The sequence below is a fragment of the Hippocampus bargibanti genome, linkage group LG18 (assembly GCF_051943395.1).
Source record: "Hippocampus bargibanti isolate YZ-2025 linkage group LG18, ASM5194339v1, whole genome shotgun sequence".
NCBI classification, from domain to species: domain Eukaryota; kingdom Metazoa; phylum Chordata; class Actinopteri; order Syngnathiformes; family Syngnathidae; genus Hippocampus; species Hippocampus bargibanti.
In genome coordinates this window covers 14174752-14187508 of record NC_142751.1, presented here as the reverse complement: position 1 = coordinate 14187508, position 12757 = coordinate 14174752, and the positions used below count along the sequence as shown (strand labels likewise).

At 41.5% G+C, this 12757-nt stretch overlaps 4 protein-coding genes across 4 annotated transcripts in view; all 4 read right to left on the bottom strand.

Moving 5' to 3' along the window:
- ugcg (UDP-glucose ceramide glucosyltransferase) overlaps positions 1-2025 on the bottom strand; it is a 9041-nt gene extending 7016 nt beyond the window's left edge. The window contains exon 1 of the mRNA XM_089020524.1: positions 1555-2025. Within this exon, the coding sequence (XP_088876650.1) occupies positions 1555-1652 (98 nt within the window). The 5' untranslated portion in view covers positions 1653-2025. The remainder of the gene's footprint in view (positions 1-1554) is intronic.
- A 1214-nt stretch (positions 2026-3239) lies between these two features.
- On the bottom strand, positions 3240-5131 carry mocs2 (molybdenum cofactor synthesis 2). The gene is given in 6 exon segments (XM_089020525.1): positions 3240-3260; positions 3263-3343; positions 3409-3532; positions 4009-4165; positions 4226-4343; positions 4997-5131. Coding segments are annotated over 6 exon segments (522 nt in total). The 5' UTR covers positions 5018-5131.
- Positions 5006-6136, bottom strand: LOC148884809 (molybdopterin synthase sulfur carrier subunit). Its single transcript, XM_089020527.1, has 3 exons — positions 5995-6136; positions 5223-5344; positions 5006-5143 (listed from the first exon to the last, which is right to left on the bottom strand). The coding sequence occupies exons 1-3, from the start codon at positions 6004-6006 to the stop codon at positions 5014-5016; spliced, it is 264 nt and encodes an 87-aa protein (XP_088876653.1). The 5' UTR covers positions 6007-6136; the 3' UTR covers positions 5006-5013.
- Positions 6137-6264: 128 nt separating this feature from the next.
- LOC148884808 (uncharacterized) lies at positions 6265-12478 on the bottom strand. Its single transcript, XM_089020523.1, has 11 exons — positions 12246-12478; positions 11663-11752; positions 11281-11556; positions 10073-10427; positions 9718-9990; positions 9624-9647; positions 9404-9542; positions 8538-8626; positions 8391-8462; positions 8201-8331; positions 6265-7132 (listed from the first exon to the last, which is right to left on the bottom strand). Exons 2-11 carry the CDS (start codon positions 11745-11747, stop codon positions 6972-6974), a joined length of 1605 nt encoding a protein of 534 aa, XP_088876649.1. The 5' UTR covers positions 11748-11752; positions 12246-12478; the 3' UTR covers positions 6265-6971.
- Between the last annotated feature and the right edge of the window lie 279 nt (positions 12479-12757).

Here is a 12757-nt window from a genome sequence, read left to right as displayed (position 1 = left end):
ACATAAAATACTGTTGTGAGGCGGAAATTTTTAAGTTAAATAAACCAAGTTTTATGTTTCTCAATTATTATTTTTTGGGGGGAGGTTGGCGGGTTAAAAAAAGTGTCTTATATGACCGTCACAATAAAATATTAATATTAATAATAATACATTTCATTTATAAGCGCCTTTCAAAACTCTCAAGGTCACTTTACAGTCATAGGATAAAGTTTTTCTGTGGGTGAGCAGCGGCAGCCACATGCACCAGCGTTCACTCAACCCCGAAGTAACTCAAATAGATAGAAAGCTAGCAAGATAGCTAATGGATAGCAAATAAATAGTGAATAGATAGCCAAATAGCCAACCGCCAGCCAGGTAGACAGCCAACAGCTAGCTAGCTAGTTAGCTAATGGATAGTATTAAATGAAAGCATCAGCTCTTCTTGAAGATGGAAGAAAACAATCGATTTCCTGTTTGTTTGTTTTTTTCTTCACAAAACATCCGAAACCAACGCGTGATTGCAGAGGGCTTGTTTGGCAAGCTTTGAAATGAGGACGTGAAATCATATTTGAGAGTTAGGAAGTGTTGCAACGATAGCCAACGTGAACATGACATCATCCGGAAATCATGTTTTCATATTCTCTTATTAACAAAATTATATATTTTTACTATACGAGTAAATGATTATTCAGTCAAATGTATATTCAATTGTACATTTAAAAACCAAGTGTTATAGTTTTCATTTTTATATTAATAATAATACATTTAATATTTAAGCGCCTTTCAAAACTCTCAAGGTAACTTTACAGTCACAGGATAAAGTTTTTGTGTGGGTGAGCAGCGGCAGCCACACACACGCGCCAGCGCTCACTCAACCCGGAAGTAACTCGGATAGAATAGTAAGATAAATAGATGGAAAGCTAGCTAGCAAGCCAATTGATAGGTAATAGCTAGCCAGCTAGATAGCTAGATAGCTAGCCAGCCAGATAGCTATTGTACGGTATTACAGAAAAGACAAAAAGAATTGACTTAGCACAATATTTCTAATGTCTACATAAGCAACTGTTTTTGTTTTGTTTGTTTGTTTGATAGAATAAAGTTTTAAATTCTTAAATTTACATGGTAGATAGCAGCTAACTGTGTTTTTAATGTTTATTTTCTTTATCTAGAAGCAAAGACGAGGTGAATAAAATAAAGGTTTGCCGTCATTTAATTTACAGAACATTTGTTGGCCCAGTCAGTGAAAACTTTTTAATGTTCGCAAATTATTATAATTAAGTATTATTGGAAAGAAGAAATAATGTCGCTCGAAGTAACTTGCCGGTTCGTTGCCTACCGTACGCCCATTACGCAAACATTGAAAAATATTAAACATTAATAAACATTTTAGAAATGTATATTTTACTCAAAATTCGTAAAATTTAATTTAGTAAGAACGTAAGGTTTGAGCACTTCCACACCGGAGCAGTATTATCAAGCTCTTCTCCAATTAGCTTTGCTTAGACCAAGTCAGGGTAGGCTAAGCTAGGCTAGGGTAGGCTAAGCGAAACTAAGCTAATAGGCAGGGTAACTCACACGTAAATGATGGACATGAAGTGCATGAGCCACAGCACGACGAACAGCAGCAACCCGAACACGGCCAGGCCTTGCATAACGACCTCCACCAGGGCCATGATGGTCCACGGCCGGCGGGGAAGGAGCCGCGCCGGACGGATGGATGGATGGATGGATGGAGGGAGGGACGGCGGGCCGGCCGGCCGCCGCCGCCGGGGGTAGCGAGGGTAGCGAGGGTTCACGCCCCGGGCAAGGTGCGCTTAGCTCAGCTAGAGGCGGCCAAAGGTCCACGCGTCGGGTCCAGTCTTGAAATCCTCTCGACGCCAACCAGAAACCGTAAGAAGATCCGAGAATCCCGGAGAAGAAACGCAATGGCGGTGATTCCGATGAGGAGCTCCAGGGAGCGGGCAGCTTTCGGTTCCACCGCGGCCTCGACCGATGAGCCGAAGCCGCTTGACTGTCAGCAGACCGGCCGCCGGTCAGCTGACCAGAGGGGGCGGGGAAGGGAGGGCACGAGCACAGAGGGAGGGCACGAGCGCGGAAATCCGGGAGTCATCGGAAAAAGCCGAAAAATACCGATTGACGTCCCAGGTCCATTTTGCCATGCTTCCAAAACGTTATTTCATTATTCGCTGTTGATCATGATGATACGACAAATTGATCAATTAGCTCACCGGCTATCCGACCATTGCATGCATATTGTGACCAAAAAAAGAGTCTAGTTGCCAAACAATATGAAAATACATGAACAACAAAATGGTTGCAAGTCAAAATTGGTTGCCAGTCTATGTGATAAAGCACAGGTGTCAAAGTCAAGGCCCGAGGGCCAAATCGGGCCCGTCACATAATTGTATTCGGCAAACTGGTGATATTCACGAGATAGCCAGCCAGCTAGTGAATAGATAGCTAGCTAGATAGCCAGCCAGATAACTAATAGATAGCAAATAGCTAGCAAATGATAATAATAATAACAATCATACATTTCATTTCTTCTTTGACCCTCTTGTTGTTATATAGCATGTTAGCATATAGCGGCCTGGTCGTCAGTGAATTTCAGAAGGATTATAACCAAAGAATGAAAAATATGGTCGAATGTACCATCACCTATCTATTTGCTATCTATTAGCTGGCTATCTATTTGCTATCTATTAGATAGCTACCTAGCTGGCCATTATTTGCTATCTATTATCACATGTAGGTATGTAGCTGGCTATTTATTAGCTATATGGCTATCGAGCTGGTTAGCTAATTGTCTAGCTGGCTATCTATTTGCTATCTGTATTGCTAGCTAGCTATGTAGCTGGCTATTTATTAGCTATGACTATCTAGCGAGTTAGCTAACTGTCTAGCTGGCTATTAGCTATCTGTTAGCTCGCTGGCTATCTTGCTATCTATTTGAGTTACTTCCGGGTTGAGAGAATGCTGGCGCGTGTGGCTGCCGCTGCTCACCCACAGAACAACTTTATCCACAACAACCGATCGTGTGACTGTAAAGTGACCTTGAGAGTTTTGAAAGGCGCTTAGAAATGAAATGTATTATTATTATTATTATTATTATTATTATTATTACACGGATATAAAGCGGAATTATTACGACCTAAAAATGACAATTGACTGGTTGGCAGTTAAAGCGGACAAACAGAAAGGTCGCCAATCAACGCCGGGGTCAAAAAAGAACGGTCGCACAGAATGACCGGATGATGTTTTTATTGACCAATCATTGTTTGAGCGTGTCATGGTTTCCATGGCAATTGGCCCAGGGACACTCCGCATTCTCTTTCCAACTGGTTCTGCGGTCCTCGTATACTTCCTGCGGACGAGACAAGCTAGGTGAGTCCAAGAACGGGGTCAGAACCCCCCCCACCCCGTACTGACCTTCTTCCACACGGGCACGTTGGCCTTCAGTCCGTCCAAAAGGCTAACGAGAGCCCGCTGGCCCTCATAGCGGTGAGGAGATGAAATGGCGGCTACCACGCTAGCTTCGCCTACCTGCACCCACCTGAGGGGAAAACAACACTGGAATAACTAGCTGGCTGGCTACCTAGCTAGCTATCTATTCGCTATCTAACTAGCTGGCTGGCTACCTAGCTAGCTATCTCTTAGCTATCTACCTAGCTCGCTATAATTTGCTATCCATTTGCTATCTATTAGCACATGTAGCTATGTAGCTGGCTATTTATTAGCTATATGGCTATCTAGCTGGTTATCTGTCTAGCTAGCTCGCTATGTATCTGGCTATTTATTAGCTATATGGGTATATAGCTAGTTAGCTAACTGTCTAGCTGGCTATCTATTTGAGTTACTTCCGGGTTGAGTGAACGCTGGCGTGTGTTGTTGCCGCTGCTCACCCGCAGAAAAACTGATCCTGTGACTGTGAAGTGACCTTGAGAGTTTTGAAAGGCGCTTAGAAATGAAATGGATTATTATTATTATTATTATTAATAAAAGCGGCCAGCGAAGCGACGACATGCTAACCCAAGGCGGTGGTGCACGCAGATGTGCACCAGGTCGGGCCATCGCGCCCGTAGGCGGCGACACAGCTCGGCTAACTCCGATTGGACCATGGGCTCGTATGCTTCGTACTCCAAACCAATCACCTTCCCGTTCTCCGATTGGTCCTCGCGCGTCGTACCTGCGAGCGGGATGACAATTAGCATGGCGGCTGTCAAACAGGAAGTGATGTCACGGGTACCTATAAAGAGAGAAATGGCGCCGCAGGAGGCGCTGCCGACCGCCGCCGCCACGTCGTCCACACATAGTCGATGGGGGCTCAGTTTGAAGAGGTCCCGCCCCTTTTCTGTCGCCGCCATCTTGCCAGAAAAGATGGCGGATGAACATTGTTTTTGTTCTGCTTCGGATTTGTGATGATGTCATTGATGACGATTAAGATTGTTATGATAGTTACGTTTGCAAAATTCCTGATTGTGATGTCCTAATAATAATAATAATAATAATAATAATAATAATAATAATAATAATATAATAATTTATAATAATCTCAATATTCTGTGGGTCCTGGAATTTGAGTGACAATGACAAAAACCCTGGCACTGGAGTGGACACCCTTTTGCACATCTTCTGGCAGCGAATGAGTTAATACTGCTATTTCCTATGTATGAGCTATTTAGCTATCTATCTAGCTAGGTAGCTATCTAGCTAGCTATCTATTAGCTGTCTAGCTATCTAGCTATTAGCTATCTATGAGCTATCTTTTAGCTATCTACAAGCTATCTATTAGCTATCTTAGCTTTCCATCTATCAAGTTACTTCCGGGTTGAGTGAACGCTGGCGCATGTGGCTGCCGCTGCTCACCTACACAAAAACTTATCCCGTGACTGACTCTAAAGTGACCATGAGAGTTTTAAAAAGCGTTTGTAAATGAAATGCATGATTATTATTATAATACTATTGTGCACCTTGTGACATCACAACGTTTTGGATGTGAATGACGACAAAAGCTCACAGATGCCGATTGGCTGCTCATCCTCCGCTTAGGGGCGGGACCACGGCGACCTCGTCCCCGTCTCGCAGAGTCAGCGCCTCCTTGTCCTCGATGGACACGTACTGATGGCGCACCGCTAACACCACGTGTCCTTGCAACACCCGCAACCTGCACACACACACACACACACACACCTAAAAATGACGCTTTGTGCCGACAGCCATGGAAACGGTTGTAACATTCCGACCTGGGGTGTTGCTCTAGCAACCGAGTCCAAAGGTCGAGGCTGTTGATTGGCGTGTCCACTTGTAAAATCTCCTCTCGTACGCCGCTGAGCTCGGCGCTCTTAGCGAAGTACAACACACACACCTGTAACACACATTACACACATTTCATAAACACACTAAGACAAGAGTTCTTTATTGTTTTGTAGTCTGAGAGTGACACTTATTAACGAGATTTGTTTTTGTATTAATAATATTTAATATGAATTTAATCGAAGACTCAGTGTCAATAATTTTTCACTGGGGCATATGTCATACTGCTACGTAACAGTTACAGTGTCGTAAAGCGGCAGTGACGACATGGCTCGGAGGTAGACCAACATGGCGGAACGATAAAGACGTTGAAAAAATAGGAAACAAATAAAAAAAAGCAGAACATTTTGTACATGAGCGAGGAGACACACACGCACACAAAAACACACGCGACAGTCACAAGAAGCGGTCACAAGTTGAGGCTCAACATCAAACTGCACGTGAGTTAGCACATCTCGCGATGGTCTCGTGGTCGGTGACGTCACCATACGTGACGTCGGTTAGCATGAGCAGAAGTCCTTCGGAAATGTCGAAATGATCTAAAATTGGTTGGAACCACACAAGGGGCACGTTTGTGGTCGGAGTTTCGGGTATTTCTTCATTCGGCAAACATCGGAATGCAGTCGGAAGAACGTTTAAAACGTTTACGGAAAGTTTGTTTGCTAATTCGCGTGTTGAAAAGGGAAGCGGTTCGATACTCACGCGCGCGGTCATGGAGAAATAAATTGTTCCTGGGCATCTGGAGACTTTGGCGAAAGAATTTTAACAGGATTTGTCTTTGTGTTTTGTTTCTGGGATGACTTGAAGCGTTAGGCTAGTGACGTAACGTCAGACTGCGTTTCGATTGGCTCGCTGAATTTCTTCCTCGACGCCATTTTAGATGACAGATGGTACCACAGCGCTACCTGCTGGTAGGATGAGGAACAACACCAACTAAATAAAGTCAAGCAGACTTCCGCATTTAATAATAATAATAATACATTTCATTTATAAGCGCCTTTCAAAACTCTCAAGGACACTACAGTCACAGGATATTTTTTTCTGCGGGTGAGCAGCGGCAGCCACACGTGCCAGCGTTCACTCAACCCGGAAGCTAGCTAGTTAACAGCTAGTTAATAGCTCGCTATCTAGAGAGCTACCTAGACAGATAACGAATAGATAGCTAGATAAATAACTAACTAATTAGTCATAGTTAATAGACAGCAAATAGATAGCTAGCAAGATAGCCAGCTATATAGTCAGATAGCTAATAGATAGCAAAAAGCTAGCTAGCTAGGTAGCCATTATCCCCCTTTTCTTTTTTTTTGTGGAAAACAATATTAAATGATACAATATTGTTAATTTAGAAATTATTTTTGGGTTTGATCCATCCCAGTGAATAGTAGGATTAGACTGCAGTGTAGACTAGTGACAATTCGATTCTATTGTTTGTCAAAATGTGTCAAAATGACCATTTTATTGTGAATAAAAATACTGGATTTTCCTTCTTACTCACTGGTAATTAGTCACATTATTTTTCTGGATGTGTCCTAAAAAATGTTTCTGAATGTAACTGACATATTTGAGACGTTCATCAACAAATATGTCGACCATTCAAGCGAAATATATTCATTCCAAAAATATATCCATTTCAATTTGTTAATAACTACACCGGTCAGTCAAGGAAGGGACGGACGACGTCACACATCCAATCCTTGACGAGTCAGGAAATCTTCCAGCGCGCTTAATCGCTCCACTAGCATCACATCTAAGTCCGACTGGTCGTTGGCGCCTGGCCCTGTGCGGTACTGACGGCGGACGGTACGTTTTCTTGGCGCCATCGTGACAGGAAGTCCAGCAACTGTAAAAAAATAAATACAATAAAATAAAAAAAAATCAATTGAATGTTTACTGATTAAAAACAATGCAAAAGTTCAGCAGTTTGCGAAACACACGATTCACACGGCTATTTTTTCCCTCCAAATTCCAGGCGGGGAAGCCTTGCTTTGGCTTAACATTGAATGTATTATTTTATTTTCTGATTATAATTAAGATTTTATTTTATGATTTTATTATTACTATTACTTTATTAATGTGAGAGAAGAGGATGCACAAAAACGGGATAGATGGAGGACATTGATTCGCTGTGGCGACCCCTGAAGGGAAAAGCCGAAAGGAAAAGATTATTAATTGTATTATTATTATTAATATTTTTATTATTATTTTTATGATTATTATGATTATTTGTATTTTAATTATTTTATTTTTACTATTTGTACTGTTATTTTTATATTTGTTTATTATTAGTATTATTTTTTTTTATTTTAATTTTAATTATTATCATTATTATTATTATTATTATACTTTTACTATGATTATTTTTATATTATTAATATTATTAGTCGTAGTAGTAGTAATAGTATTATTATTATTATATTATTTTTATTTTAATTATTATTATTATTTCATTTATTTTTATTATTAGTTTTAGTATTATTATTATTTTTATGATTATTATGATTCTTTGTATTTTAATTATTATTATTTTATTTTTACTATTTGTACTGTTATTTTTATATTTGTTTATTATTAGTATTTTTTTTTATTTTAATTTTAATTATTATCATTATTTATTATTATTATTATTATTATTATTATTATACTTTTACTATGATTATTTTTATATTATTATTATTAGTCGTAGTAGTAGTAATAGTATTATTATTATTTTATGATTATTATATTATTTTTATTTTAATTATTATTACTACTTCATTTCTTTTTATTATTAGTTTTAGTATTATTATTATTATTATTATTATTATTATTATTATTATTATTATTATTATTATAATTATAAAAAAAGCTTGTTGTAGGTATAAAAGTAATTTTGAGTTGACTTGTATTGAACCTGTGAAAGCGCCGCTACCTTGAGGTCTCTTCCTCTTCCTGGGCTGAGTAAAATCCGGAAAGAGGAGGAGCCTCCGCCGCCTTTGCTGACCAATCAGAAGCAAGACTCCATCCTTCTCTTGAGGCTCTTCAAAAATGGTCTCCAGACTCCTGCGGAGCAAAAACATGCTAGGAATTGCCCCGATAGGAAAACGGCGGTGCTTGTTTACCTGTTATTGCTGGGACATTTATAGTTCTTATTGGTGTAAATCTCCTCCACGCTGAACTCTTTCTTTTTCATCCTCAAACGGGCATAAAAAAAAAAAAAAAGTGAGTTTGACCTTTGACCTTTTGGGCAGTAAAGGTAAGCCGCTCACCTTTTGACCTTGGGAAGTCCCATGGGCGTGAGAGGCGTTTCTCGCGGCGAAGCTCGACGGATTCGGATCTGTGAGACGCGTTTGGCTTTCTGAAGACAAGACGCACACAATCACCAAGGTTATGGATCAGTTATGGATATCATAATAATAATAATTACCGTCTTTTCTGCACTATAAAGCGCACCTAAAAGTAACAATCTTTTTTCAAAATCTAAGCACGCACCTCATAATACCTGGCTGGCTATCTATTTGCTATCCCCAAGCTATCTACCTAGCTGGCTATTATTTGCTATCCATTTGCTATCTATTAGCACATGTAGCTGGCTATTTATTAGCTATATGGCTATCTAGCTGGTTAGCTAACTGTCTAGCTGGTTATCTGTCTAGCTAGCTAGCTAGCTATGTATCTGGCTATTCATTAGCTATATGGCTATCTAACTAGTTAGCTAACTGTCTAGCTGGCTATCTATTAGCAATCTGTTAGCTAGCTGGCTATCTATTTGAGTTACTTCCGGGTTCCTGATGTATGGAAAACGTTTTTAAAATACGTCATGCGTTGAAGGTGTTCCTTATAATGCGGTGCGCCCAATGTATGAAAAATGTTTTGAAATATGTCATTCGTTGAAGGTGTCCCTTTTAATGCGGTGCGCCTTATGTATGGAAAACATTTAAAAATGCGTTATTCATTGAGGTGGCCCTTATAATGCGGTGCGCCTTATGCATGGAAAAGCTTTTTTAAATGTCATTCATTGAAGGTGCGGCTTATATTCCAGAAAATACAGTACTTAAAAAAATAAAGACATTATTGATATAAGAAAATACAAAAAAAAAACCATACAAAAATTTAATGTACATTTTTAACATACCCGCACATCCTTGGAGGTGGCTGATGATTGGGTGTTCGTAAGCGGAGTTGGGTCGACGTTATCAACGCATGGAAGAAGAGGCGGCGCAAGGAGGCGCTTCCGAGGGCAATGAAAGGATCTTTTCCTTCCTCTTGCATGCCTGAAAAATTACATAAGCATGACATGAAAAAAAAAATGGCGGCAAATGATTGACAGGATGAAAAATAATACTTGAACTGACCTGAGATCAGCCGCTTGGATGTAACTGCCAATCAAAACAAAAGGCGAGCACGTCAGCGGCGCTTACGCCAACAACACGGCAACGAGTAACCAACCAGTGATCGATGGCGAGACTGGGCGGGGCCGTCCAGTCTCGAAGGGCCCGCCAGGGATTCCAGCGGGTGCCGCCCCCGGAAGTCGCAAAGGTCGCCGTGGCAACCAGGGACAGACGCAATACGGGGTCGGCGTCCAATCGAGAACCGCGACCGGAGCGGGACGACGGAGGTGGCGTGAAGTCGGAATAGCGCCACTGGCAGCGGGAGACGGAGGAGGCGTGCCATTGGTTGCTGACCGCTCGCAGGAAGTGGAAAGTATCCCGGGGGGAGGAGCTATGAAGACAAGTGTATTGATTTTATTTTGAAAGTTTCACTCAAGCGATTTTCTCACAATCTTATAGTTTCCATTCCCAACCTGTAACCATTCCTGACAGCAACGGTGACGGCCTTCACTGATTGGCCCTCGTCGTCCCGTCTTCTGGGGTCAAAGTTGAAGAGCGTGAGGGGTGCCTGGTGTGAAGCTCCGCCTCCCGTTTGGCAAACGGCCATGCGGCCGACGAATCTGGCGCACTTGCCGTCGCCGCCTTGGTTTTTTTCTTCTTCTCTGTGGCTCCTCTTTCTCCTCCTACTGGCCACACCCTCCAGACGATTCTTGTCCTCTGATTGGCTGAGCCAAAGATGCGAGCTGTCAATCACCAATGATGGATGGGCGGAGCTTGTGACATGGGGGCTACAGGAAGAGGAAACCAGGCTGGGGAAAGGGTCCAAAACTGAAAAAAATACACAAACACAAAATCAGGACATGTTTTTGTTTCAATCATGTGAATGTGGAAGCGTGGTTACAATTATGTCAAAAACAGCCTACTCGAACAACACACAATCAGGTGCAGGAAAGCAGAGGAAATAATAATAATTATACATTTCATTTATAAGCGCCTTTCAAAACTCTCAAGGTCACTTTACAGTCACAGGATAAGATTTTCTGTGGGTGAGAAGCGGCAGCTACAGCTGCCAGCGTTCACTCAACCCAAAAGTAATTCAAATAGATAGAAAGCTAGCTAGCTAATAGATACAGTAATAATAATAATACATTACATTTAGAAGCATCTTTCAAAACTCTCAAGGTCACTTTACAGGCACAGGATACAGTCGCTAATAGATAGCTACCTGGCCAGCTAGATAGCTAAACGATAGCTAGCCAGATAGCTAGCAAGCCAGCTAATACATAGCAAATAAATAGTTAGTTAGCTAATAGATACAGTAATAATAGAATACATTTCATTTATAAGCACATTTCAAAACTCTCAAGGACACTTTAAAGTCACAGGATACAGTCGCTAATAGATAGTTAGCTAGCAAGCTAGCTAAACGCTAGCTGGCTAAATGATGGACTTTTTTTTTTTGCTTCCTTGCAGCAATTTTGTCCCTGTCAAGAAAGTACAAAAAGGTCAGGAAAAGCCTACTAGAACATCTCAACTCACTCAAAAGTCTATTTGAAGGACTTGAAAATCCCATTTAAGCGTATGTGTAAAGCACAATGCTTCATTCTGAAACCACCCGCCCCTTTTCGGAGGGTGTGTACACTTTCGCAACTCCCCCCTTTGTGTGACATTGCCGTGTTACCTTTTCCGTGATCTGCTTGCGGCGTGACGTGGGTTCTATTCCTCTTGCGACTCCTCTTTATGCCACCCCCGGTGGCGACCGTTCGCTCCAGGGCGTCCACTCGCCGGCCCAACGACACTAGGGCGCCTCTCAGTAGACGCCGGACCTCCATCCTGTGGGCAGCCAGGAGGCGGGGCAACAGCGACGCGCAGGTGCAGATGAGTTGAGGGCTTGGATGCTGTTGCTGAGGATGATGATGATGATGATGATGATGATGATGAACGCCCTGAGGAGTGTCTGCGGAAAAAAAACGGGTCATTTTGTAAAATCAACATCCCACCATTTTTTTTCCTTCAGCGTTTTTTGTAATGGCAGTCGTTGTGCTTTTCATGGGTTTGCTTACTCATATGCGTTTCCATGACATCCATGTCAGCCAATGGGAGCGCAGGAACCTGAGGAGTCACTCTCAGCGGGGGGCGGGACAACATGATGACTGGGAAGGGTGAAAAGTACATTATTGATGATGGCATTAGTGATTCTCCCCTCCCTCCTCTACCACGACCAATCGACCAATCACGTGCGGCTTTAACCAAAGACTGGGGGCAGGGAATAGGGGACAAAACATTTTCGGCTCCTTGTTAGGAACCGGCTCTCTTCGTTCATTTCTGTGATCGGCTCTATGAGTCGGTTCGTTCGTGAACGATACATCACGAGCTGGCATACTTGTAAAAAAACGTTCAAAGGTAAACGGCGAAGACTTATCGCGAGAGTTGATTCCCACTAAGCTGCTATAGCTAGCATTGAAGCTAACGTGTTTTATAAGAATGCAGTGTAAAGAAAAATGACGCGAAAAAAATAAACAAGATTGTCATTTGTGTCGAGGGGAAAAAATGCGTTTGGCTAATAGCTGCGGTTGGCTCTCCCAATAGCATTCGACATAGCGAACGTAATAAAGCTTGACTTAGTGGACTAAAAACGTTCCTTACATTCTCCTGGCGAGTCAGGAAGCTTCCCGAATTGTCAATGTCATTTGAAGGTGGTCGGTGGAAGAAAAGGATCAAATGGGAAAAGGGTTTTTTCTCTCCTGAAGAATCCGCCACCCCGGCATAACGTCGTTAAGCTCTTCCCAAACAAAGACAACTTCCGCAACGCCTTAAAAAATAAGATTCAACAATTTTAATGTAACGATCAAAAGTAACAATGCGGAGACATGTAATTAGCATGAATTTAAACTATTTAATAAAAACAGATATTTGTCATGAAACGATCAGATATTGGTCATAATTATAATTCGAAACCTTTAATTTGTCTCCGGAAAACAGGGCAGGTTTCCGAATGTCGGTACCGCTACTCCTTAAAAAATAAAAGATTCGACAATTTAAATGTAACGCCAAAAAGTAACATTACGATGACAAGTAATTGGGATGAACCCAAATTAATGGATTAAAATCAAATATTTGCTTTGAAACGATTAAATAGATATTAGTCACACTGTAAC